This window comes from Chondrus crispus, genomic scaffold (assembly GCF_000350225.1).
Source record: "Chondrus crispus Stackhouse genomic scaffold, scaffold_93, whole genome shotgun sequence".
Lineage (NCBI taxonomy): Eukaryota > Rhodophyta > Florideophyceae > Gigartinales > Gigartinaceae > Chondrus > Chondrus crispus.
In genome coordinates, this window is record NW_005178827.1 from 6,925 (window position 1) to 31,553 (window position 24,629).

The following is a 24,629-nucleotide window of genomic DNA, read 5'->3' on the forward strand; positions in this document are numbered from 1 at the left end:
CTGTCAGGCATCAATATTGCCCAAGTACGCAAGGCCTTGGGAAAGAAAGCTGCGGCGTGTCAGGGATGCATCGAAGATAATCCAGCGCCGAGGTGGATTGCGATGGGTGCTGTTGGCAGTGCGGAGGGCAAGTGGCATGGCGAGGTCAGGTCGTATATGATGGCAATGGATACTGAATTGGAGAGAAAGCTTGAAATTGGACGCTCGTGGGATCGGAGGGCGGGAGGAAAACTGGAGGCATACATGTCTGAAGGCGTGAGTTAAACTTTCCTCAACACTTTTTTTGCTGTCTCTTGCGAGACTGACTCTAACATTCCTGTCATCGGTATTTGGATATGATGTGCTTGTTGCGTATATGCAGATGGCTACTTCGATGGGAATCAGCGGGGCGCGAGGAATGCGAGCGAATTTCACAATGTCTCTCAGTTCCTTTTTGCAAGGATTTGGTATTTTGAGTACATCAAGGAATGATATGGTTGATTCTATCTTGCGTAAGACTGGAATGGACCTCGGACTGCCTATTGGTATTTCAGACCAAACTGCCACCCTGATTGCAAGCGATAAGAAGGCTACAAAAGTTGTAACTTTGCTGCCAAATTCTCTGCCTTACGGGCCCGCCAAGAAACCAATGCACGGTGGAAGTTTCTCCATAGAGAACGAGAATGTAACTGTCTTTGTGCCCACGGAGGTTCTAAGTAACTCTTTTTCGAGATACCTCAATGCCGGAGCGGCTGCTAAGGTTGAATTCACGATCATTGACGTCGTCTCTGCACCGGACGGTAAATGGCCAAAGGATTTCGGAAACGTGGTGGTTGTCGAAGCAAGTCAAATTGTTGTTTTCTTGGAACAAATGATAGGGAACGTGTTTTCCTCGTCAGCTTTCACGGACATTTTGAGATCAGACCTTGATCCCTTCGGAGCATTGACAGAACTAGTCGCTAAGGAATTTCGCGATAGATTTCTGGCTGTGCTCCATGCCTTGGATGTTCAGTCCGCCGCACCTTTGGTGGGTATTCAGAGTATCGACAGGACTACTACCTTCGCAGAGACGGATCAAACTGCAAGGCAATCATTCGCTCAATTTACCGATTCGATAGGAGAAAGGATAGGCCCTGATGCTGCCGTAAGCCTGTCTTCCCCGCTTCTCCTAGCTTTTGAAGAAATTGATTTTCTTCAAGTAGTACTCCACCAATTTTTCATTGTTTTTGTTTTTATCTTCGCAGCAATAGGGTGTGTAGTTTTATGGACCACATCGAGTGCACAAGTTCAAGAGCTATCCACTACATCTGAAATTATGAGAACCCTAGGAATGCCGCGATCACAGGTACAAATGTTTGGGTGTCTTATATCATTGCGGTATTTGGTTGTTGGTATCGTTCTTGGAACTCTATTGACCGGGGCTGGGTTGTTGCTCATATCAAAAACTTTATCAAAATTCCTCAGAATGCCTGCTCGAGCAATTACGTTCGTCCCTGTCCTTCTTGCAGTTGTCCTAGGAGTCGTAGTGCCCTGTCTTGGAAGTCTATTACCTTGCAGTCGTATTGCGGCACTGTCAAGCAGACGAAACCCCCGGCAACGCATTGGGAAGAAAGAAAGTTCAATTATTGTCAAACGGTTGCAGAATTTTGGATGGAATGTGTCAGTGTTAGCTGCTGCGAGCATAATGACTATCTACGGAGCAGTGTTCTACTTTTTTCTTCCGAAGTCATTTTTAGAAGAGGACTACAGTTTGTTCTTCGGAATCATGAATATTTCCGTTACAGGCATAATCCTTGGCCTCGTATTCATACTTCAGCCCTTGCAAGAATGTGTGCAATATGTCTTCGCATTCATCTTTGTGTCCATTGGAAAAGCATGCAATTTCATTGGGCGTATCTCTACACGTTCTGAAAGATGCCTATTCTCTTGCGTACGGAGGAATATGAAAAACCATCGCCGCCGCAATCGGGACGCCGCTTTAGTTTTATCTTTTTCCATGGCGCTGTTGATGTTTGCCTGGTCCTTTACGAAAGTACAAATAGTTGGCATCACAGAATCCATACGAGAGTCCCTGGGCAGTGATATTGTTCTCACAGCGAGGGATAGATCAATACCTTTGAACGAAACACTGCTTCGAGAACATATGAAAGATCTATCAATTCAAAATGTCGTAAAGAAGTTCACCTTCATAACGTTTCCTCTTTTCAAGAAGCTTCAAGTGACAGGAATAGCTGAATGGCCTATATCAGAGCCTCTACAAGTCTACGGAATTGACAAATATTTCTTCGAGACTGTGTTTCAGGACATTACGATCTTGTCCCGTAATCCCATGGATCCAGATAGCGACGAGACATTGTTTCAACTCTTGCAAAAATCTCCCGATCCAAAAGCTGAGCAGAACGAAGCAATGTTGGAATCGAAGGCTCTCAACACAATACCAGTCAGTTTGTCAGAGGGATTTCGTAATGTCTTTGCACTTGAATCTTCAAGTGTGTTGCAGCTCCGTATGCAATCGCTCAGCTTTATGGCAACGGCTCCAATATTAGTGGAGAAGCTGCCTGCGTTCATTTTCTCTAAGTTTGCATCCACAATATCAACTTCCCCACTTGTTGTTTCTGAAGCCAGCTTTCGTCGGTTCTATGAAGTTCTAGGTCAGCGTTTGGATACTGAAGGAAATTCTATGCTCTTAGAGGAAAGTATGAACAAGGAAATGAGCCCAAAGCAGCGTCTTCTCATTTTGCTTCAACCTGGATCGTCAACGAGGGCAGTGAAGGATCACATTCAAATGTTTGGAACGGACAGGTTGATTGTTCGAGATATTGAAGGCAATCTTGAAGAAGTTTATGGACTTGAAAAAATGTTAATGGCCGTGAATGCAGTTTCTCTAATCATGCTCTCATTACTTTCCGGTAGCATGCTGTTTGTTGTCTTCCACGAAAACGGAAAAGCTGCGAATTGGGAGATGGGATTATTACGAGCACTTGGCCTCACAAACAAGCAGGTCTTCCAGATACTGTCATATGAATACGTTTCGTTAACACTTTCTGGATTGTTGAGTGGAAGCACTGTGGGGATTGTGGCCTCGTTTGTTCTTGTGCTACAAGATGAGTTGTTTCGGGGAATAAGACAAAAAATCAGTTTCCCGTTTCTCCCGAATGTGATTCTTTGCTTCGCGTCGTTACTGACAGCCATGATTTCGACCGCACTTGCTTGGAGAAAAATCTGCAGCAGTGAGGCATGTGCTATTCTGAGAGGCGGATAGAATGGATCTGTTCCAATATCCGCAATGTGTGAATCAGGCGCTGCACAGAGGTTGTCGCAGGACCGTTCCGAATCCAGTTGTTAGCCAGAGCATGAAGCCACAGAGAAATTAAAGAGCTCGATGTTCTGTATAGAAACATCTTCGATGTTCAGTTCCACGACTGCCCTTTATACAAGTTTGCATCTTCTTCGCGATATTTCTGAGTGCCTGTGCAGTCAAGGGCATGGCAGTGTAACCTCGGAGATGGACTTTGCGTCCATCAAATTGCTCTTCATTTCAAGGTATCAATTTTAATTATATCCAATCGAGTCCACTGCTTTCATTGGAGTAAAACGGGAGAGCATCCTGTGTTGCTGGGGGAAGTGGAAGCGCCATCACCGAGATAGCAAGAATATCAGCCAGGATGCACCGCCAGATTACGGACAGCCTCGCTCGCATTTATTAATTCGTGATCTTTTCCTGTAGGTCGTCTTGGTGTTTCCTTTGAATTAATTTGTAAAAGGACACGACTCTCTTGGCTGCATGCTCTCGCAATGAGTGACCGCAATTCGCCATCATAGAGAGTCCCAGAATACTTTTAAAGATTTACACATCAAAACCCAGGGTGCAACAACAATTGCGATATGCATCCGAAATTAATGAATATGGATATACCACTTCATGATCTCCACGATAGCATACCTCGCTTGCGAGACACGTCGTAAAGGAATGAGCTGTGCCTGCTGCATGGTAGGATTTGTGTGGTACTATGCACCCGCAACTTGCTGCCGTACTGCGAGATTTTGGAGAATACGATTTGCTCCTTACACTCACATTATACAAACAACCGAAGGACAATCTTGAGATCAGGGGCTGTGATTCGAGGCAGTGTCTGCAATGACAATATACTGTTTTTTTTATTTTCCGGGAATAAATGCTGCTAGACAAACGTTTTTCCAATCCTCACAAACATCACACCACAAGACAACATTTCGTTTGGTTGCTACTTATATTAAGTAGAAGGGCATAGCGGATGCGCGCCCTTCCTGTTGTGCTTGTCTCCAAAACCGCACAGAGTTTCCTTTCAACGGTGGGAAGCATGAAGACACTCACACGGCCGTGGTATTGCCCTCTCATGGAGATCTGCTCTGTTATATCCTTGCAAAAATTGAAGTCGACCATCCAAATTCACTGAAACGCACCGTTTTCAGGAATATTGTTATACTTGGAGTTACTATCCGTGACTTTTTACGAGACGCAGCTGCTGGGTATCCATGGGCTGCTCGTTTAACAAAAGTTTTGCTGCCAATGAGTCGGGCTTATTGAGGTACAGAGATGATATCTAATCTCTTGTTTTGTAACTCTATATCCTGACGCCTCATAGAAGGAGGCTTTCTGAGGATCTGAGGAACTAGATATCTATCTATTAACACAGTGGCAACAGTTGAAAGAGTGTTATCCCACTGCCCTACCGTTTATTCAGTACAGTAAACCAAGAGTAGATAAGACTCAAACTCAACGGACTCTTGGTATCGAGCTTCGAAAATATACCATGCAGTGAGTGTTATTCGTTTCTCTTCTCATATTGATATGCATACTGTTTGACCCAACTTTATGAAAACTTGCAGTAGTTGACGTGTGTACATCACCATTGATTAATTTTCCATGACCCGTAGGAAATATTCACGACATCCACGATGTCGGGGAGAACAAGTAAGAGCGACACGAAGGAGTTTGTCATTATTTTTTTCATGCTTCTAATCTTTTGGGCGTAGTGTGATCTTCCCTTGACGAAGTGTAGGGGGTGCAGGCATGGACGTTTGGATATTACATTAGTGTACAGTAGATGCAATGCAATGAGTTTAGAAGGAAGTTGATGCTGAAAAGAAGGATGGGGGAGGTTTGATATTGTCAGGATCATTTCTGAAGCACAGGGCTGTGTCTACATTAGCGTATGGAGGTATGTGTTGACGGGTAGAGGTGGGCAGCTGCGGGGACGGTATCGAGACTGCCTTCACTCTTTTGTAAGGGGAGACTTCTGATTTGGATTGATAGAATGACGGGCATATATTCTGAACGAGAGGTACTACTACTTCGAGCTTCTGTGAGATATTTGGAGCTACAACGCGAGTCTCGGACAAGGGAGCGATGTAGTGCGCATAAATTTGTGCCACTTGCTTTCGCGTGGAAAAACAGAAAAAACAGCAAGAAGTCATTTCAAAACAGGCAATCGCAGAGAGGCGCAGTTTATCGGCAAGTGCGTCGCCTGAGAGCTCTACGGCTGATAGAGATACAGTAGAAGGGTACAAAACAGCGCATAATAAATACACCACAAGAGTCGCGCTATTGGCGCCGTACCCCTCCGAGAGGCGACTGGCAAGGCACGAGAGAATCTTTGTCCATCATTTGAGTCTCGTGTTGATTCTTGTATTTCCGTGAGGGTGGGAGCTGCCCAAGACTCGAGTCCCGCAATTTTGTCAAACCATGAAAACAAAACTAGAGGCCAAATACAATACTGTACGTTCTCTCGTTTGTGACGTTCACTTTGAAATTGTGTACATTACCGTAAAAGCATCGACCATTCAATCCAAAAATGTGGTAATAGAAATGCGTCCATGAAGGGCAATGCTCTTGATGCTCCTGACGAAGCCTGGTTCACCACAGACCAAACTACCGTACCTCCCTCTAATTGCCCTTCTTTTACGGCAAGTTTCTCTCACGAGCATGTGGAAGGGACAAAGACGTCCTGCATATGTGGACAATAGTTTTAGTTGTTTCAGCAATTTGGCCTCAATATCCGGCTTCAGTTTGTAAAGAACAAGAAGTTTATCTGTTGTCTTTGGCATGACATAAATTTTATACATCAAGGAGTTACATAAGCGTTGAAAACAAGGCGAGATGGAGGAAAGTCTTTAAGAGCTGCAATGTCTCGGGTAGTTGATGATGCTCTGTACGTGGCGAGAGCCATTGCAACGCGTTGTGTGTATTGACACCGGTTGGTGCAGTGCGCACGAAATGGTGGTGGAATGAATGGCGTTAGCCAAATGCCATATTGTTATTAAAGAGATTAGAGTAGCATGACTGAGTCATCGATTTGCAGTGTGTAACAATAGGGATGGTGGTATTTTTATTATTATTATTATATATTTTTTTGACAGGGGTGTGTCATGAGGCTTGGAGTGATGGAAGGTGGTCAAGCTGCATGCGTTTGATGCTGATGGTGTGGTTGATGCAGAGCACCATGGATTCCAATGACGTTTTCCATTGTTACTTGACAGCATGTGTATTCGAATTACGGGAAACGAGGAGAAGAGACAGGGGCTGATATGTGTAGTGATTGGGATGTAGGTGCAATGAGGCGTAATGAAGCGAGGATTTCTGAGAAAATCACATAATCGGGGGGATTCATGTGTTGCAATTCAGCACAATGTGTTGCATTGTGCTGAGAATGTGTTTTTATGTGCAGGCGGTTTGTAGCAAGGACCACTAATGTCATCACATCTGGCTCGCAATACAACAGCATAAAAAGACGTTGCGTTGTTTTACTGTACAGGAGCACGTCGTCCTGTACAGTACATAGCGTAGACGATTTCGGGCATTTTTGTGACGTTGACCATGCTGGATCCTAAACGTCTTACAGTATTCCGCTTTCGAATGGGATGGAATTTCGGAGACTCTAAGCGACAAACAAAGTCGGAGCAACGCGGGGCCAGGTAAGAGTAATGCGGTCTGCCCAGTGTGGATGCGCATGTGCGCGCATAATGATTGTGAGATTTGTTTATTCGTTAGGCGGGTGTTGGCGTTTTTCCGGTTTAGGGTTGTGGAAACGCCCTTGCGAAAATTAAAGCAACCATTAATAAGACGCTGGAAGAATGCGCAGGAGACTTGTGCCGTGCCGGGCTCCAAGCGCATTGATCAAAATGGATGAAGGCACTAAAATCTCTCCCTGGAACATCGAGTTATATTAAATTTACCGTGACGGACTTGCTGTTAGCTGGAGTCGTCTAGGAAAAGGGACGCAAATGCTGAGCGTACCAATCATTGAAACTGGTGGTATGCAGGGGTGTCAATCAGTGAACGGTTTCTGTGTATGTTGATTGATTAGAGTGTGGGTGGGGGGGTGCAAAGGAAAATACTTTTCCTCCGCTGCACTGAGGGGTGCAGTGCAGATCGGAAATGAGATGCATTTAATGTGTTTTTAGATTTTGGGGAAAACAGTGGAAAGAGAAACAATTGCGGGCACACGTTGAAATTGATCTTTTTGAAATACTCCACTGTGCAGCAGTGCTGTAGGTCCTGTAGGTTGCATATACTGTACGCATTCTATGTTGAGAGAGAGAGATATCTAAAACGTGATGTTGATGATTGGATATATTAGGGCAAGTCGAACGAAGTGTCTTGGGCCAAGACACTTCACTTCCTGCGATTCTGTGTGAGAAAAAAAAGTTCAAGTCAGATATAGCGGCGCCTCAAGCAAGTGCGTCGCGATACGTACAGCGCCATGGCACACTTTTGAATGTGTAAGTTTCGTTGCTGAAGAGGCCACGGCGCTTGAACACCCCGTAAATAACAATATTGTAAACACTTATTCGAACCCAGTGATGGCCAGGCCATCAAATCACCCTGAATGCCTTGAACAGCTCTGTCAAGCCTCTATGCGCTCTCCCTCAGAGCCGTTGACATCTTTCGCGCACTAGCAACCGGGTTCCCCCGCTACAGTTCAACTTGAGTTTACCGTATATTTCCCGCGGCTGAAATGCCCGTGGGACTGCAGGTCCATGTGGTTGCGCCTGTACTTGCGTTATATGTCTTGGCGGGAATGGCCACTCACTCACGCTGCAGAAAGAGGCAATCGGGGCTTAAAACAGACGTTTCCAAAGGGGCTTGAAGATCGAGATGAAGAAAAGTAGATGTATGCCGCCTGTGCAGTGGGCCGATCTAATGACCAATCCGTTTGCATTTATTTTCGTGTTTGAATTTCGATATGCGACTGCGTTTAATGACACCAACGTCGGCACTGCTACGTTAATTGCCCGTAGTCGCACGTAGTGTAGCCTCGGCCTTCTACAAACGTGCATGCTTGAATACACTAGATACACATGCCGCGCCATCATGAAAGGCGTTTCGACGCAGAAATGCGTTGCTTTACAACTGCAAACACGTCTCCGAGGCCATTTGCTACACGCTCGGGCTTACCAGGGATGCAATGCCTTCTCACCATGCCTTTAAAGCAGTGACCAGCCACGCCGAGATCTCTGCCCCTCCTCCCGACTGCCCTCCCCTTCCATGCAGGGATGCCGTGTCTCTGAGCAGCGGTGCGAGGCGTAGCGAAAAAAGGGCATGAGGGCGCAGCGATCGGGCGTATCCCGATACGCGAGTAGAGAGCGGGGAGCTTCCTCGCGGGGCGAGTCAGGGATTGACTAATTGTGCGAGTAGTGTTTTTCGAGGCGAGAAGAGAGCGGGTGCGGGATCGGGCGAGTGCAAGCGGTATTTATTGCCGAAGCGTGGGTGGTGGATATACTGTACCAAGGGTACAGTATATATATACATATATGCAGTATATGGGCGTTGGGCTGGGAAAGTAATGTACAGCGGGGGATCGCAGGGACAGTTAGAGTGTTGAAGGCAGGGTGGAAGGAGGGGCGCGTGGGGCCTTGGCGTAAGGCTCCTTAGCGTAAGGCTATCTAGGGGTGAATGACTGAATAGTTGTCGATACGAGACAGGGCACGTGCGTGAACATGTTGAGAAGGGAGGTGGAGGGAGTTGGAGGGAGTTGGAGGGAGGCGGCGGGGCGACGGGGGCGGGGCGACGGGGGCGGGGCGACGGGGGCGGGGCGACGGGGCGGGGTGAGGGGTGGTGTGTTGGTGCGTTTGCTTGTGGAGTGGAGTGTGTACAGGACAAGGGTAGTGTACGGTCGGTCTGGAAAGGCGCAAATGCGTGCTCTGTCGAAGAAAAGAGTCGCGCTTGTAGGGCAGTTGTGCTGTGAGGACCCGGGGGCGGTGTGTGCACTGTGATTTGCCGAATTCAGGCACCCGCGCCGAATCCCTCCGCACCCTCTGTCCGCGCCACTACAATTGTTCATTTCTTCAATTGCACACCGTCTTTGATACGTCTTTCACTTCCTCCTCCTCCTCCACCCCTGCACCGCTGTCTCCCTCTTCACCCTCTCTCTTCACACTCTTTCTTCACACTCTCTCTTCAAGCTACCCTTACCGCTTACCCCTCACCCCGCCCCTCACCCCGCCCCTCACCCCGCCCCTCACCCCCACCCTCCACTCCCCCCCAACCCTTTCACCTCGAACCCCTCCGCTCTCTCCAACCCTTCTCTATCAATCCGCTTCCAATTGTGTCACATGCCCGTTCTCCACCCGCAGTCCCGTGCGCGCCCGATGCCCGACCATCCAGTGCCCCTCCCGTAATACCAAACGCCTTGGGGTCGTTAAGCCCTTCTAGTTTGCCTGTTCGACGCAATTCGGTGCACCTTTCCACATCCCACCGATGCCGCGTCCAAGCCGCGCTAGAGTTGCCCAGGCGATACGCTCCCCGACCACCGCCATCTTCCACGATGAGGTCATTGAAATGTACGCCCACCCCGACGATATGCCCACCTTCTCCGACGCCCCTAAGAAGCGGCCTCGTCATGCCACTCGCGGAGCCGCCGCCGCTGAGCGTCGTCAGGAATCCACCCCGCCCGTCAATCCGCTTCCTCGTCGTCCTTCAACCCGCTCCCTGCGCCCAGACACCATCCCGATGAAGCCCCCCACCCGCTCCAAGTACGCACATGCGAACAACTTCAAACGCGATGCCTGTAGCGTCTGCCTGCGCAGCACCACCTCGTCCATGCTCCTCACTTGCATTCGCTGTGTTCGATGCGTCCATTCCTACTGCCTCAACCCTCCCCAGACGTTGCACCCCCGGCAAGCTGTCTGGACATGCCAGCCCTGCACACGCGCCCCACCCCCGAAGAAGAAACAGGCGGGAAGAATCGTCAAACAAGTTGTCGATAACTACCCGTTTCTAGTACATCATAGATATCTCGATACCATGACCGATGCCATTGCCGTTGCCACTGCCGCCGAAGTCGCCTCCGCAAAGCAAGAAGCACACAAGGACAAAGAGTTTGGCCATGCTCGGTCCGCAGATTCCCCCGCCTCGCTTGATCCGGCCGAGAATACCGTCATCCTGAAGGGGGACAGCGACGACAGCGAGCTTGAAGACTTGCGCCCGCTTGCAGAAATTCATGCTCAACCTCAACACCAAGACCTTGCGGATGCCCACTGCGATACCTTGCAGTCGCGACTCGTGACAAATGCCCCTTCAAACGGATACCACAGCTCTTCAATTGACACTTTAGATTCGTCTTCAGAGGACATCCAAATCGTTCGACCATCTCCAAGAACGCCCCCTACGAAGACGGCCAATGGTGCACGAAGGTCACGCGGGGACCTTGTAGCTTCCGAGTCTGCTCGTCGCAACGACCGCATATCGAAGGGACCGCGCGTGCCTCGCTCTGGGAAGGAACGTTCTTCAAGCGAGGGTGTCGTGGGGGCGCAGAAACCCAAAATATTTGTTAAGCTCCGTAGGAGACCCCCAGCCATTGCACTGAAGGACAAAGCCAGGCCAATGGACGAGAAAGCAAAGGCAGAAATGTGCAAGCGACTTGCGAAAGCGCGAGCGAAGAAGGCAGAGCTCAAAGAAATTGCCAGACGCGAGAAAGAAGAAAGGCTTTCAAAGATAGCTGAGGAACGGACAGCGATGGACAAGACAAACGCCAAAGCGATCAAGGATAAGAAGGCCTTTTCTGCCAAAGCGGATACTCAGTCACGCGAAGGCGGAGCACGAGTCGTGGCTGCAGACAAGTCTGTCATTGCGAGGAACAGCGCAGCGAAGGCGGGAACTCCAAAAACTGGAATGCCGAACAGCAGCGCGGCAGTGACTCAGATTGCGGCGTTGCAAGGTGTCGTTCCTTCGTTAAAAGCAGCTTCAGCGCGAGTTAATTTCAGGCGAGATAGCGGTGCCATGAATGCAGAGTTATCTAGGAGCGATGGGCTTGCAATGCAGAAGACACTTGCTGGGACTCAGCGTCGTACCACTGAGGTCCAACAGAGTCGAGGCAATATTGTTGTGTCAGTTGCCCAAGCTGCAGTGCGAAATCCGGATACAATTGACAAGCTTTCGAAGAGCAACACAAGAGCATTACATGGTGATGGTGTTGCTTCTCCCAGAAGTCGTGGGATGTACCCAAACGTGACCAACGCGCCCCCCTCAGTTCACTTCGCCGCTTCAAATGCGACTGGAAGCCCCCGCGGAGGAGGAGAAGTACCTCCTTGCTCCCCAAAATACCACAAGCCGCATTCGAAGCAGGATGGCACTGCAATTGGAGAAAAGCAGACATCTGCCATCCAAAGTGAGGACACCACTGGCCGACTGACTGCGGAGCAAGGGGATTATCGAATTACCAACTACCCCAGCAGACCTCGTCCAGATAGTCCCACGCGAGACAAAATGGCCGAAGAAGGCCCGATGACGACGCAGTTTCGGACAGCAGAGCGTATGGGGCGTGCACATAACGGTGAAATTGCTAATGGCCTGAGACCAACGCCCGGGCGAGAGTTGCCAGAACAATTTGCATCCAATCGACAACCACCAATAGCGATATCTGACTTGTTCCAACATTCGTCGAGATCCGGCGTTTCCAGTCCAATGATAGTATCTGCAAATTGGAACGAGTCCATGAAGCATGATGCCAAGAACGAGGCATTGTTCACTCTAGCAGAAGAACAGAAGGGAGGTATTCGTAAGCGCAAGTCTTCAGGACGAGCGCCGTCAGGTAATTTCGAAACCAACGTCGCAAATCGCTCTTCAAAAGGTCAACACAGAACAAACAATGTACCTGAAAGTGAGAAGAAGAGAATACATCTAACGGCGATGATAGCCTCTGGGCGCGCAAGAGGAGCGGGTAGTTCGATGGCCGTCGAACCTTCTACCGGCACGGGTCGCGCTATCGAATCTTTTGACGACTCTGCTCGCAAGGGCTCTATCAATCGGTTGCTCAGTAGTCCTTCCCCAATCGAACACCCAGATGCACGGGACCCTTCTCACGGTTCAGAGTCATACAATATTGGCAGCCCGATTCATATGCAAACACGTCCTGCACAGCGTATGAATCGGTCTCCCGCTGTGAATGCACAAGCAGACACGGTGATGGTGGAAAATGGTGCCCTGCGACTAGAGCAAGGTTCATTGCGGTCTCCATGGGAAGAACCTGCGGAATACGAGGGGCTGAGGGGCCCACCAAGAACGTCGGGTATAGCTTCGTCTAATTCGGGGAGTCAGAGTGAACACGGCTCTACAGCAGCGAGAATGCCAACCTCAGTGCATACCTTGCGAAAGCCCAGGAAACGAAAGACTTTGGCATTGGCCGCTGTTGCGCCGACGGGAAGTATGTCTATCCCGGCTCCTGCGAGAGCGGACGATCCACATGACGTAGTTGGCATGGAACAAAACTCTGCTGCGGGTGGACCGGCGTGGGGTAACGTAAGTACCGCAAGTGGAGGTTACAGGCAGCCGGGTCATTCGCACTCCTCCCATGAATTCGACGTACAGGGTGGTTCGATGAAGCCTACATATCTGGAACGAACCCCGGATGTGAATTCTCGAAGAGGCACGGAATTCGAGCGACGGTCAGTCGGATCGCCACCGACAGCCTTCAACCTCAATCAGTATTCCCGCGCCGATCTGTATGCAAACGAAAGATCTCGCCATGTATCATCAAATCGAGAGGTAGGCCGGTATCCGGCACCCGAGACGGACCTCAGCCGAGGAGGCATGGATGAACCTTACCAGAGCCCGAGTTTGTCTACTGGGAGAAAGGGAGGGGAGGGGATTGCCAGGAGCGATGCGCAAATGACGCACAATCAGATATCGCCGATGCGACGATTGGCCCAAAACGCTCCGAGCCAGGGATATCCAAGTCCTGTGTTCCCAGGCGAGTACCACACTGGACGGTTAGATGATGGCTCTCGGTTTGCCGACGGCAGAAGGTTGCGAAGGTCTGCGGCCCCAACGGTGCCAACAGCGACTCGGCGATACCAGTACGAGCAAGGCCGGCAGCTTGCGAGGTTCACATATCCTGGCTCACCGCCCGAAGCCCAGCAACCCTATTCAACAGCACGGCGACCAAGAACAGGCCCCAACACCGCCGAACCCGCCTTTGCGCACTCGGGCACCGACTACGGCCAAGAGAGCAAAGGCGACCCTCGCTCCTTTGGGCAACCCGCATACCCCCCCTTTTCGCACGAAGACTCAGTCAGCAACACACACACGCTCAACCACCATGCCATCGCTCACGGCGGCATGCGTCTCCAGCTAGCACCAATAATTCGCCCCGAAAGCCCACTGCACTCCCACACTCGCGACTTGACGTGGAGGCCGCCTGGCTTGTCCCGTTATGGGGACACAAAGGCAGGACCGATTGTGCATCGTAGCGGAGAGCCACAGAGGTACCACGGTGACTACGCTCCCGAACGAGACGAACGCAGCACGCAGATGGGGCACTATCGGGCGATGCAACCGCAAGTCGGATCCGCGCCAGACGCGCAAGACGTGTACGATCGGTCGCGCGAGTACGCTGTGGCACCGATGCCTAGCGCGCATGACGAACGGGCGTTTGGGCAGCCGGAGGCAGGGCAGGTAGCGTATGGGATGGATGAATACGGGCGCCGGTTTGGATTTTCAGATCGGGGGACAGGTGCTATCGACGTTAGAAATGCAGGGCTCGAGCGGGGCCAGTACGCGCGGGAGCAGGCCGCGAAGCAGTCGCAGCGAGCGCTTCCAGCACGCACCGACCCTTCCCTGAAAAATCTGCTCGGATAGCGACGTGGTATGACGAATGCCGGCCCCTTTAGAGCCTCTGTAGAGGGAAAGACACTGAGATTTGTAAAACTACCAGCGATGGATATCTTTTCCGAACCAGCTGCACCGGAGCTTCCATCTTCAGATCATCGGAGAAAGACAAATCCAATAGCTCCGCAGCAAACGAAATATCTTTGAAAAGGTAGGGTAGCATTGTGTAGAACTCGGTGCTAAACGAGTGAAAGACTGCTCCCCGCGATTAACTCGCGAGCATCCACTTTCCTGACTACAGCGTCGAGGGAGGGCGCGATTACGCTTCGCCGGGGATGTGGCAGTCGCGCGAGTTGTTTATCAAAACTGGTGTATGACGGGCTCCATCTATTTAGGTAGCTCCTGCGCGCTGGTGTCCCCCAAAATGCGCTTTCTAAAATCCTCCACCATAGGCTTGAGTCCCTCCCTCAAAGCCACCTTGGGTTCCCACTTCAAGTGCGTCTTCGCCTTTGTAATATCCGGCTTCCTCTTCATGGGATCGTCTGGCGTCGGCGGCAAGTACTTGATATCCAATTGCGGACTAACGAGTTTCTTGACAATCTCGGCGAGCTCCTTCATCGTAAACTCGCCCGGGTTGCCCATATTGAACGGCCCCACATGCGTGTCCTGGTTCATCATACGCACAAGCCCGTCGACCAGGTCGGCGACATAGCAGAAGCTCCTCGTCTGCATCCCATCTCCATAAATGGTGAGCGGCTCGCCGCGAATAGCCTGTCCCACGAAGTTGGACACCACGCGGCCGTCGTTGAGAACCATGCGCGGGCCGTACGTATTAAATATGCGGACGACGCGAATCTCGACGCCGTGCTGGCGATTATAGTCAAACGAGAGGGTCTCCGACACTCGTTTGCCCTCGTCATAGCAGCTGCGAACGCCGATGGGATTGACGTTGCCCCAGTACTCCTCGACCTGCGGATGGACCTCGGGGTCGCCGTAGACCTCCGACGTAGACGCGAGCAGAAAGCGGGCGCCGGTGCGCTTCGCCAAGCCGAGCATATTGATAGTGCCCAAGACGTTGGTCTTGATGGTCTTGATGGCGTTGTACTTGTAGTGCACGGGCGAGGCCGGGCAGGCGAGATGGTAAATCTGGTCGATCTCGGCGTTGAACGGCTCCGTGACGTCGTGGCGGAAGAATTCGAAGCGCGGGTGCATGCGCCAGCGCGCTAGGTTCTCCTTCTTGCCGGTGAAGAGCGAGTCGACGACGATAACGTCGTGGCCGTCCTCCATGAGACGGTCGACCAAATGCGAGCCGATGAAGCCGGCGCCGCCGGTGACCAGGACGCGCTTCTGGTGGACCTGGCGGTTGGGCGCGTTCAAGCCGCGCCTGGGTGGGAGGAGGGAGGGTGTTAGCGGGGTGGCGAGAGACGACGCGGGAGAAAATGGGGGGGAGGCGGGGCGTACCACATGGCGAGGTTGTCGATGGCTTCGCCGCCGTTGGCGGGGCGCTGGACGTCGACGACCGGGGTGTCGTTGGCCATGGTGAAGAGCGTGGATGGGGAAGAGGGGAAGAGGGGATGAGGGGGGTTTGCGAGAGAGAGGTACCGGGGGGAGGAGAGTTGGTATGGGGAGGCGGACGGATGTGTGGATGTGTGGATGTGTGGATGTGCTGACAGCGTGGATGGTGGTGGGGCGGAATTGATTTGGATTGCTCGCCAGAGCTGCCGGCATGTCGTCACGAGGTACCACAGGCTGACGTGGACCACTGTGCGGTACGGACGTCTCGCGTCCTAATTCATCATATCATCCTGTTTACAGAGACTTCGGCTTACAGCCGTTTCTACGCCGCACGACACGTGTATCCACTTCTGTCCCCGTGTACACGTGTGTTGAATCAATTCATCAAATCCGATTCCTTCATTCCTTCATTCCTTCGCCTTCACCCTGACCCTCATAGGACTCTACCACCAACACACACCTATTGCACTACCCCCTCACCCCCTCACCCCCTCACCCCCTCTTCCCCTGCGCAATGTCCACGCCAACCTTCAGCATCGTACGCCCGCCGCCGCCTTCCACGGCCTCGGCCCCGCTCTCGCACATCCCGATAACGATCCCGGGCTCGACGATCCCAACGGAAGATCTCTCTGTGCGCGCGCGCGGCACGCTGCTGAGCACCACGGGCTCGACGCGCGTGCTGACAGCCACGGTAGCGGGCGTGATCACGCGCGTCAACAAGCTGGTCATGGTGCGCCCGCTGCGCGCAAAGTACATCCCGGAGACGGGCGACGTCGTGATCGGCCGCGTCACCGACTTGGCCGGCCGGCGCTGGCGCCTGGACGTCAACGCGGCCAGGCACGCCATCCTGCTGCTGTCCGCCGTCAACTTGCCCGGCGGCATACAGAGAAGACGCACGTACCAGGACGAGCTGAATATGCGCGCATTCTTTACGGAGGGTGACTTGGTGTCGGCGGAAGTGCAGGAGCAGTGGGACGACGGGTGTGTCGCGCTGCACACCCGCTCGCTGCGGTACGGAAAACTCTCGGGAGGCACGTTTGTGCCCGTGCAGCCGGAGTTGGTCAAGAGAGCGAAGAAGCACTTCCATCGCCTCGACTGCGGCGTGCATGCCATTTTGGGGAATAATGGCTACATTTTCTTGGCAGAGAGGGCCGAGAAGGAAGGGGGGGCTACGACTCCGGAGATGAGGAAGATGGTCGCGAGGGTCCGCAACGCCGTCTTAGCACTGGATACCGAGTTTATCGCCATTGGCCCGGATACTATTATGAGCGTTTATGATGCATCGATTGAGGAGGGCGTCGAGTTGAGGGATATGACCAGGCCGGATATCACCGCCAAGATTTGTGAGGGAGCGCGCTCGATGCGCGCCGCAGCGTAGTCGGGGGGAGGTGTGTGCACAGCTAACACCATACAGTGGTGTCAACAAACATGGGAGGGAGGTCGGGTGCGGAAGGACGCTTTCCGTGAGAGCTAGAGTTACTGGGCCGATCACCGCTAATACTTTGATCGCAAAGTTGGTTGCACTGTAGGCGCGGTCAACGAGATGTGATGTGTGGTATCACCGCTGGATACCCGATAGTTTTTTTCGTGCAGTGCACGAAAGAACTTACCGCACTGGCGCAAGCTTCTTCTCTGGGGACAGAGAAGAGGCTTGCACTAGTGAGGAAGTTCTCCAAGAGACTTGGCCTCATCGATGAAGAGAAGAAAAGAAGATCCGCGGCACCGTCATCAAAGTCGAAGGCAGACTTCGATGCGGACCTAAAGAGTCTTAACGAGGTGCCTGTTCAGGACGGGGACATTCAGGGCTTGGATGATTTTGAAGACTCTGTTGTGTCTTCTCCTTCTTCCTTGTTTGGCAAAAGGCATAAATCCTTGATGAGAAATTTGAAAAAGAAGGTGACTCCCTCGTCGCCTATGACTCCGTTGCCGAAGTAAGGCCCGATTCATTATCGACTAAAGCACAACACGAGAGGAATGGAACGCACAGTCCAGGACATAGTCTGCAAAGAGATATTTCGTTGGTTGTCTATTTTCCCATCGACTGAGAAACTGGTGGGCAGGGCACACGCCAGATTTGCCTACTTCGGGAGTAAAGAGTAATTACTGTAGTAGCAGAAAACGGAAGGCGGGAAGGTTGTTTTCTTTTCTTTTTTTTTTTTTGCAAGTATGGGGCCTTAATACGATCACTGATAGACCTTCAGTCTTCCTCACCAAGCCAACGTCTTGGGCAGTAGCAGAAGAAGTGTGTAGGACCCTTCACAAAAAAGACTACAATATCGATGTTGCGTATGCTACAAATATCGTTTTCCTGCAAAGCATGTCTCGAATCCACAAACCATACAGTAGCTGCAAGATGCGTACGTAAAATAGCTCTTCTCATTGATGTAATTTTAGCATCGAAACAGTTTTTGTTGGCATACCGTATCATGCGGATACACGGTCATACCGCATCATGCGGAAGAACTGCTTGCGCTCTTGAACTGTGAGCTGCGGTTCGCTTTATTCAAATAGGAAGAAGCGTTCAGCCTCTGGAAGCAGAGGGCAGCGGAAAGAATCATAATGCAAGATAAATTCTCATGGCACGCTTGTCGGATAGCCGATTTAATCGTTTCTACTGCCTCTCTCGCATCTCCTACCCAAGGGCACTGTATGAAAAGGAGGGCCTACTGTATGAAAAGGAGTAGGTCATCTAGATGGTCTACCTGAGAAGCATGGAAGTTTTGTCACAACGTGATGACGCGAAGGATGATACAAACCTCAGGTACTTGAGCCCGATCACGCTGCTGCGATCGCATAAGAACTTGCATAGAAATTTTGCATACAAAACGCCTCTGAACAGTGCTCTTCCAATAACAAAGCCACAACGCCAGGCTCAGAAATTTCACCTCTCCCAAAAACTCGCCTGCACCTCATCCCATTCTACTCACCAAGCACAACGGGTGGGATACGCTGAGCGAACACTGGCTTCTCGTTCCTCTTACTATACCCAATTGGCAGCACTGCGTCGTCCTCGCAGAAACATGTCCTCGTCTCTCCTCTTCCACGCCCCCATTCTCTTACCCCGCACATGCCGAAAACACAGGCTTCTCTACCGACCCCGACCCCGCGCCTGCGCGGCAACCACCACCACCTCCAGCTCACCAGCGCTGCACCTGTCCTCTCAAGATGCGCGGCCCATCGCCGCGCCCGTGATCGCCGCCATCCGCGACGTGTACACGCGCGCGAACGGGGCGTTGCACCGCGGCAGCTGCGCGCACACGCTGGGCCGGCACGCGTCGGAGCTGATGGAGGATTCGCGCACGCAAGTAGCGAGGTCGGTGAGCGCGAGGGACCGTAGGGAGGTTATGTTTGCGTCGTCGGCGTATGCGGCGACCAGCGTGCTCGCCCACTCGTTTGGAAGCACGCTAAAAAAGGGCGACCAGGTGTTGCTGTCGGCGATGGAGAGCGATCATATGGTAATCCCGTGGCGTGTTGCGGCGAGGAAGTGGGGGTTCAAGCTCAAGGTGTTTCGCCCAGATATGACGGAGGGCGGGGAATTCGCGTTTGGAGAGTTTGCAGGGATGGTTTCGGGTAAGACGCGGCTGATTGTCTTTCAGCACGCGTGTCCAGTCTTCGGTTCATTTAACCCGTTGAATGAGTTTATGGAGTTTGCGACGGGGTGCGGGATTCCTGTTGCCGTTGATGCGACGCATTCTCTACCCTGGGGAAAGGTGAATGTCCAGCAACTGCGATGTGATTTCTTGCTTGTCGACTGCGGAGCGATAGGCGCCCCGCGGGGTTCAACGTTTCTGTACGGGCGAATGGAGAGGCTTCAGCGATTGCCGCCAGTTTTTGGCGGGGAGGATACGTTTGAGCAGTTTTACATGGGCAAGCTCAAGGTCAAGTTAGCGAGAGATGTTTCTAACTGGGCTTCAGTCCCTGAGCGATTTGAGGTTGGCTTACCACCATTGGCGGTCGGAACGGCTGTGGCAACGGCCTTGCGAGAACATGAGCGGAACATGGACAGCGACTTGATAGCACGTGGAGAACAGCTCGGAGCGAAGCTATATTTGGAATTGAGCTCGAACCCTCGGCTCAAGGTGTACGGAAATGCCATGACGCTAAGGATCCCTTGCGCCACCTTTACTGTCGACGATGCTGACGAAGCCGCCCTAGCTGAACAATTGCGCAAGCATAATACCTTCATTGATGTCGGGTCGCATGGCTCCCGAGTCGCCCACAAAGAGGAGCTGCAGGTAGAATCTTCTTTGCGCGTTTGTTTGGACCCCCGGATTCACACCCTCGAAGACGTCTCAAAATTTTGTCATGCAGTTGAAATCGCATTGAAGGAGCTCGATGGCTAGACACTCATGCTCTGCCATAATAGTACATGTTTGAGCCGCGCGGGCGGTGTGCAGATACTAGCTGTTTTTTTAGGCTAGGTGCATCCTCAGTGCGATCCTTTGTCGTGTCAAGATGACCCGGATCACGGTATCCGCCGCATAGGAAAATCAGCAGCTGGGGATAGCCAGGGTGTTGGTACTAGCACGGCACAGACGGAACAGCAACTGTTTTCTCACCTCGCGTCTTTGTGCTTGTCCCCTGAAGAGGTGATATCAGCCTATTCCATAGCTCGTGACCACCCGGCGCGAGCGGATTCTCAATCCTCTGGCCAGGGGCGGAACTGACAGCAGCCGAGTTCGATCATATTCCCCTCATTGATCACTACGCACGACTCGGGACTTCTGTCTAACCAGCCCTGGACGCTGGGTAAGTCACCCGACCTGGCTCCCAATCCACAGATTCCCTCCACATGGTCAAAATCCACGGTAGTCTCTTGGCACCATACAAGCGCCGATGTTAATTGAATTCCATCTCTCCGTATCCCTCTAAGCTGGTGTTCCAAAGCCAAAACCCCACAATTCAGATGACGCTCTGCAATCAGCTCGCAAGTCTTGTAATCTCGCGACGCCAGTAAACCTAAAGACTACAGATGGCGCTGCCTGTCCTATGGTAACTCGTTTTTATTTCATGGTGACGGCTTATAGGCGGTTGTTTGCGAGGCTCAGTGTTAATCGGGTGCTAAGGCTGAATGTGTAGAGTCTACGCTCCTGACTTGGCTGAACGTGTAGAGAGTCTACCGCCCCTGACTTGCTGTCTGATCCCGCGGACATTTGTCTCATGCTTTCGTGTAAGTATGAGCAGTCTTGAAGTACTAGCTACAGATATCTGAGTGATAAGCTTCTTTGTTGGAGACGCAGAGCGTTTCATGTACACCGTAGCACGCTTGAGGCGGTCCGGAAAGGTTGGTGGTTTGCTGGGAACAGGAAGGATTGCTTGTGTGCCGATGGTCGCACCGTCTTTGCATGTGTCTGAATAAATATGGCATGCTCCTGTGATGATTGCACACAGCACTCTGATTGCTAGTTTATCGACACAGTTGTCCTCGGCACTACTTGCTGTGCGGGAGGATGCCTCGTTCATTTTCTCTTCGAATTCTGAGGTCGTCGGATATGAGCTCTGCTCACTCTTTCACTATTGCCGCGTCATCGTGGATGGATATATTAGCCTTATTTTCAAAGTGGGTGATGTGTTTTGCAAACCTCTACCAGCCTTCATCCGTCACCATCTCCTCTCAAGTGACTCTCGATGTCACTGTACAGTTTGACGTCTGACTCGCCGATGGACATTGTTTGACGCTTAGCAGGAATTGCTGGGCTGCAGCCTCAGGCCTTCTTTTTCATAATACTGTATATAGGAATTTCCCTTACTTCCATTGTACCTCAACCTGCACACAGTGCAGGTTGAGGTACAATGGTCTATCTGATGTTGTAGTATGAGGTCCATTGACTTCATATGAAGTCACTTCAACTTAACAAAGCATTTGTTTCTTCTGCGTGTGCCGTGTGCAGTTATGATAAGAATTCTGGTAGACAAGAAAAGTGTGCTGATTTGACTTGAGTCACATTTAGTCAAACAGCTGCTTTTAATAACGTTTGAATTGGAAGATGCGGTTGAGTTCTCTTAAATCCATATAGGTTTTTGGCAGACGTCTTACCATATTGTTATCTTTGCGGAGTTGAGAGGCTTCGTTGATGTTCAAAATAGTGAAAGGATTGCTTTGAGTTGAAGTAAAAGTGCACATGCATGAAGAGCCTTAAAACATCTGCGTTTAGAAATGTAATGCCCTTAAAATAATTGACTTAATTTATTTGTTTGGCTTCATACTGTATGATAAGAGGAAAAGACTGACCTCATATGAGGTGAATGAAGGTCGTGTAGGCACTAGAGCTATGCACTGGAGAGCTATGCACTGGAGAGCTATGCACTGGAGAGCTATGCACTGGAGAGCTATGCACTGGAGAGCTATGCACTGGAGAGCTATGCACTTATAGCACTTGAGTCAAAACATAAGCGAGGGAAACAGGAGGTTGTTATTGTTAATGCTCATTGTTGTGGGCTTTTCTGTACTGTGTATGTGGTCTGCCTTCGCACTGTTGTCCGTCACTGCCTCCCCTCTCCTGATCCCGTGTTTCCTCTCTACGCCGGCTCGTCACCCATCCAAGACGAGCGGTCCTCACGACACAAGCAAAGCCACGCGCGAAGACCCCCGTACAGTACAAGCCAAAAGCACAAGGCGGGACTGGATTCCTCTCTCCACCGCACTCTCCGCCGCACCGGTACAGTGACGAAACCGTGCAGCAACGCGGCCAAAAGGCGCGCGGCGACGCGTCCGCCCAAGACATAAAACACCCATTCCTAAATGAGCACCACGTGTAAAGTTTACACACAGCACATGCCCCCGTCGACGGTGGTGACTACTTTTCAGTATGAGCAACGCGGGAAGGCATATGTGAAGAATCTAGAGAGATTTTTTTTAGGGCAACGGAGGCGGGGATATGGATATCCTGTGCAAATGTGTGGCCTTTTTTTTCTCGCGCGACGTCGGGCCCTCCTCTAGCGCGCGCGTCGGCGTGCAAGCACGTCTGCGGCACGGCGGGGGCGGGGCGGTGGAAGCTGCGTGGGCGCGGCGGCGCTTCGAACGGAGCAGGCCAAGCGCGCGCCAGCCGGGCGGCGCGGGCGAAGGTGAGGGGGGTGCGCGTGGCGTGGCCTCACCCAACGGCCTGCGTAGTCGTGTAAGCATGCGCGACGGGGCGCGGCGGCGCTGTTCCGGCGCTGCGGCGGGGGCACGTTGCGAAGGCAGGGGGCGAAGGGCATGCCCGGGGGCGGCGGCGTGCGCACATGCGCGCGGGCGATCGGGATCGGGGGCGCGTGGAGATGGGGGCTCGGGACGCGCAGCGCGAGGGAGGGGGGGCCGGGGGCAATATGGGAAATTCGAGACCATCAATTGTGGGGGGAAGCGAGGTATGATAGGGGAACGTACTCGCCGGGGGTGCAGGGGGATCTCGCGGCGGGGAGTGTACAGTACGGCGCGGTGTCTCGGTCGCGGGTGGAATATCCGCGGCGCGGTGCAACGAGGGCCGCCCGTGTGCGGGCCCCGCCTCGTGCAAGTGTGCGGTGCGGTGGGCCTGCGGCGGGCCGCGCGTGCATAGTGCGTACACAGCGCGTACAGCGGGACTTGGCGCGCAGCTGTTGGCCTGCATGGCACGCCACGTCGCGCCCGCACACGTGGAATGAGCGAGATATGACAGCCGCAGGAGAAGCTTGCCGAGATTGGAGGCCGAGGTTGTTCTCGATTTTTTTGCACCGAAGATCTGCCCGATCGAGATCTTTCCATCGGGTGGCCTGCCTCCCCCGCCCTTCCGTTGTCCACCCAATGCTCGGTATATATACCCCCCCCTCCCACCCCCGTCATTCCTCCCCCTTCCCCCCCCTCCCCCCCTCCCCCCCTCTCCCCCCCGCCCTCGCCATCACCGCTCCTGCTCCTCGCAACACCCACACCTTCAAGGAACACGGACCACCTTTTACCCTCTTCAACACACACACAGACTCTACTCCGCCACCATGTCTTTCTGCCCCGACGTCGACCAGTCGCCCGTCCACGACCCGTCCTCGCCGCGCTGGGAGGTGCGTTGCAGCCGCTCGCCGACGGGCAACTCGCACTACTATGTCGACCGCTGGACCGGCAAGCACATCTCGTCCCTCACCGAAATTCAAGCGGAAGCCCGCACCCCGCCCCCGGCCAGACCCGCTCCGCCTCCGGTCTCCCCACCCCCGCTGATCGGCATCACACAGCCGGTATCGGCTTCGAGTCCCTTCAGCCTCAGGAGGACTAGGACGAGCTCGTTTTAACTGTATACTAGGTCATATGTATGTGTAAATTCTGCCCTTGTACTGCTTGTAGTACATCTGTGTATCTCTGTCCCTCTGCCCGCAGTATATTGTCCGAGATGTTTCTCCGTCTCCGCAGCTTGCTCCTTGTTCTCGCATGCGGTCCTCTGCAAAATCGTCGCGTAGTATGCTCGTCACGTGGAGCACCTTCTGCGTCGCTGTCCTTTGAAAATTTTACCCCCGCCAGTCCGTCACGGATCGTGGAGCGCCTACCGCCGACAGGCAGCCATCGCACAGTGCAGTCATCGCATTGACATGCCCCATGACTTGCACGCAAGCTTCAGATTCGACATAAAACCGATCGTCCCATCGCCTTACTACTTCCTTACATGCGCCCCATCGCTGTACCGCTCTGCCAATCTCGTCGTCGCCCGCAGCACGCCCTGAGAAAGCACCCATCCCCTACTGAGCCGCACGCGTCCTGATACGCACCCTCCACACTGTGGGGGCGGCCCACGCATGACAGTCCCCTGGCTAGAGGGTAATCCAATGCTCTCCCGGCTTGTCACATCACCTCCCTCTTCGCCGTAGGCCCCCCCCCCTCCCCCTCCCCCAGTCGCAGTTGACAGTACTCGGTGCGCGCTGCGGAAGGGCATGTCTCTGCCTGGCGGTTGCGGAAACACGCCTGGCCACGGTGCCATCATGAAGCGCTGTGGCAGTGCATCGTGAAGTGAGGGTAGCTGCCAGCAGGGACGGGCGGGTGGGCGTCTTTTCTCCGCATGCAGCTCCTGGGAGCTGGTTCCTGCCACAGGAATCTCCAGCTAGAGGAACGATTTCG

The 24,629-nt window shown here is 52.6% G+C and overlaps 8 protein-coding genes; 7 read left to right on the forward strand and 1 right to left on the reverse strand.

The window, feature by feature from the left end:
* The first annotated feature begins 850 nt into the window (after nt 1-850).
* CHC_T00008049001 (hypothetical protein) lies at nt 851-3,368 on the forward strand. XM_005711923.1 is given in 2 exon segments: nt 851-3,241; nt 3,242-3,368. The coding sequence occupies 1 exon segment, from the start codon at nt 851-853 to the stop codon at nt 3,239-3,241; it is 2,391 nt and encodes a 796-aa protein (XP_005711980.1). The 3' UTR covers nt 3,242-3,368.
* Nucleotides 3,369-10,264: 6,896 nt separating this feature from the next.
* Nucleotides 10,265-14,191, forward strand: CHC_T00008050001 (hypothetical protein). XM_005711924.1 is given in 2 exon segments: nt 10,265-14,095; nt 14,096-14,191. 1 exon segment carries the CDS (start codon nt 10,265-10,267, stop codon nt 14,093-14,095), a length of 3,831 nt encoding a protein of 1,276 aa, XP_005711981.1. The 3' UTR covers nt 14,096-14,191.
* Nucleotides 14,192-14,452: 261 nt separating this feature from the next.
* CHC_T00008950001 (UDP-glucuronic acid decarboxylase UXS) lies at nt 14,453-15,603 on the reverse strand. Its single transcript, XM_005711925.1, has 2 exons — nt 15,527-15,603; nt 14,453-15,449 (listed from the first exon to the last, which is right to left on the reverse strand). Exons 1-2 carry the CDS (start codon nt 15,601-15,603, stop codon nt 14,453-14,455), a joined length of 1,074 nt encoding a protein of 357 aa, XP_005711982.1.
* Nucleotides 15,604-16,094: 491 nt separating this feature from the next.
* Nucleotides 16,095-17,690, forward strand: CHC_T00008051001 (hypothetical protein). XM_005711926.1 is given in 2 exon segments: nt 16,095-16,958; nt 16,959-17,690. The coding sequence occupies 1 exon segment, from the start codon at nt 16,095-16,097 to the stop codon at nt 16,956-16,958; it is 864 nt and encodes a 287-aa protein (XP_005711983.1). The 3' UTR covers nt 16,959-17,690.
* Nucleotides 17,691-18,139: 449 nt separating this feature from the next.
* CHC_T00008052001 (hypothetical protein) lies at nt 18,140-18,286 on the forward strand. The gene has a single exon (XM_005711927.1). It carries the CDS (start codon nt 18,140-18,142, stop codon nt 18,284-18,286), a length of 147 nt encoding a protein of 48 aa, XP_005711984.1.
* Nucleotides 18,287-18,291: 5 nt separating this feature from the next.
* Nucleotides 18,292-19,923, forward strand: CHC_T00008053001 (hypothetical protein). The gene has a single exon (XM_005711928.1). The coding sequence runs from the start codon at nt 18,292-18,294 to the stop codon at nt 19,921-19,923; it is 1,632 nt and encodes a 543-aa protein (XP_005711985.1).
* Nucleotides 19,924-23,336: 3,413 nt separating this feature from the next.
* On the forward strand, nt 23,337-23,882 carry CHC_T00008054001 (hypothetical protein). XM_005711929.1 is given in 2 exon segments: nt 23,337-23,741; nt 23,742-23,882. 1 exon segment carries the CDS (start codon nt 23,337-23,339, stop codon nt 23,739-23,741), a length of 405 nt encoding a protein of 134 aa, XP_005711986.1. The 3' UTR covers nt 23,742-23,882.
* A 688-nt stretch (nt 23,883-24,570) lies between these two features.
* CHC_T00008055001 (hypothetical protein) overlaps nt 24,571-24,629 on the forward strand; it is a 2,222-nt gene continuing 2,163 nt past the window's right edge. The window contains exon 1 of the mRNA XM_005711930.1: nt 24,571-24,629. This exon is cut by the window's right edge and continues 1,594 nt beyond it. Coding sequence (XP_005711987.1) covers nt 24,571-24,629 — 59 coding nt within the window.

What these genes read in the sequence shown, in the direction of transcription:
- CHC_T00008049001 (XM_005711923.1), top strand. Translation starts at nt 851, where the DNA reads ATGATAGGGAACGTGTTTTCCTCGTCAGCTTTCACGGACATTTTGAGA.
- CHC_T00008050001 (XM_005711924.1), top strand. Translation starts at nt 10,265, where the DNA reads ATGACCGATGCCATTGCCGTTGCCACTGCCGCCGAAGTCGCCTCCGCA.
- CHC_T00008950001 (XM_005711925.1), bottom strand. Translation starts at nt 15,603, where the DNA reads ATGGCCAACGACACCCCGGTCGTCGACGTCCAGCGCCCCGCCAACGGC. An exon ending in ATCGACAACCTCGCCATGTG is followed by an intron (nt 15,450 to 15,526) that starts GTACGCCCCGCC and finishes CCTCCCACCCAG; the next exon opens with GCGCGGCTTGAACGCGCCCA.
- CHC_T00008051001 (XM_005711926.1), top strand. Translation starts at nt 16,095, where the DNA reads ATGTCCACGCCAACCTTCAGCATCGTACGCCCGCCGCCGCCTTCCACG.
- CHC_T00008052001 (XM_005711927.1), top strand. Translation starts at nt 18,140, where the DNA reads ATGCAAGATAAATTCTCATGGCACGCTTGTCGGATAGCCGATTTAATC.
- CHC_T00008053001 (XM_005711928.1), top strand. Translation starts at nt 18,292, where the DNA reads ATGGAAGTTTTGTCACAACGTGATGACGCGAAGGATGATACAAACCTC.
- CHC_T00008054001 (XM_005711929.1), top strand. Translation starts at nt 23,337, where the DNA reads ATGCTCGGTATATATACCCCCCCCTCCCACCCCCGTCATTCCTCCCCC.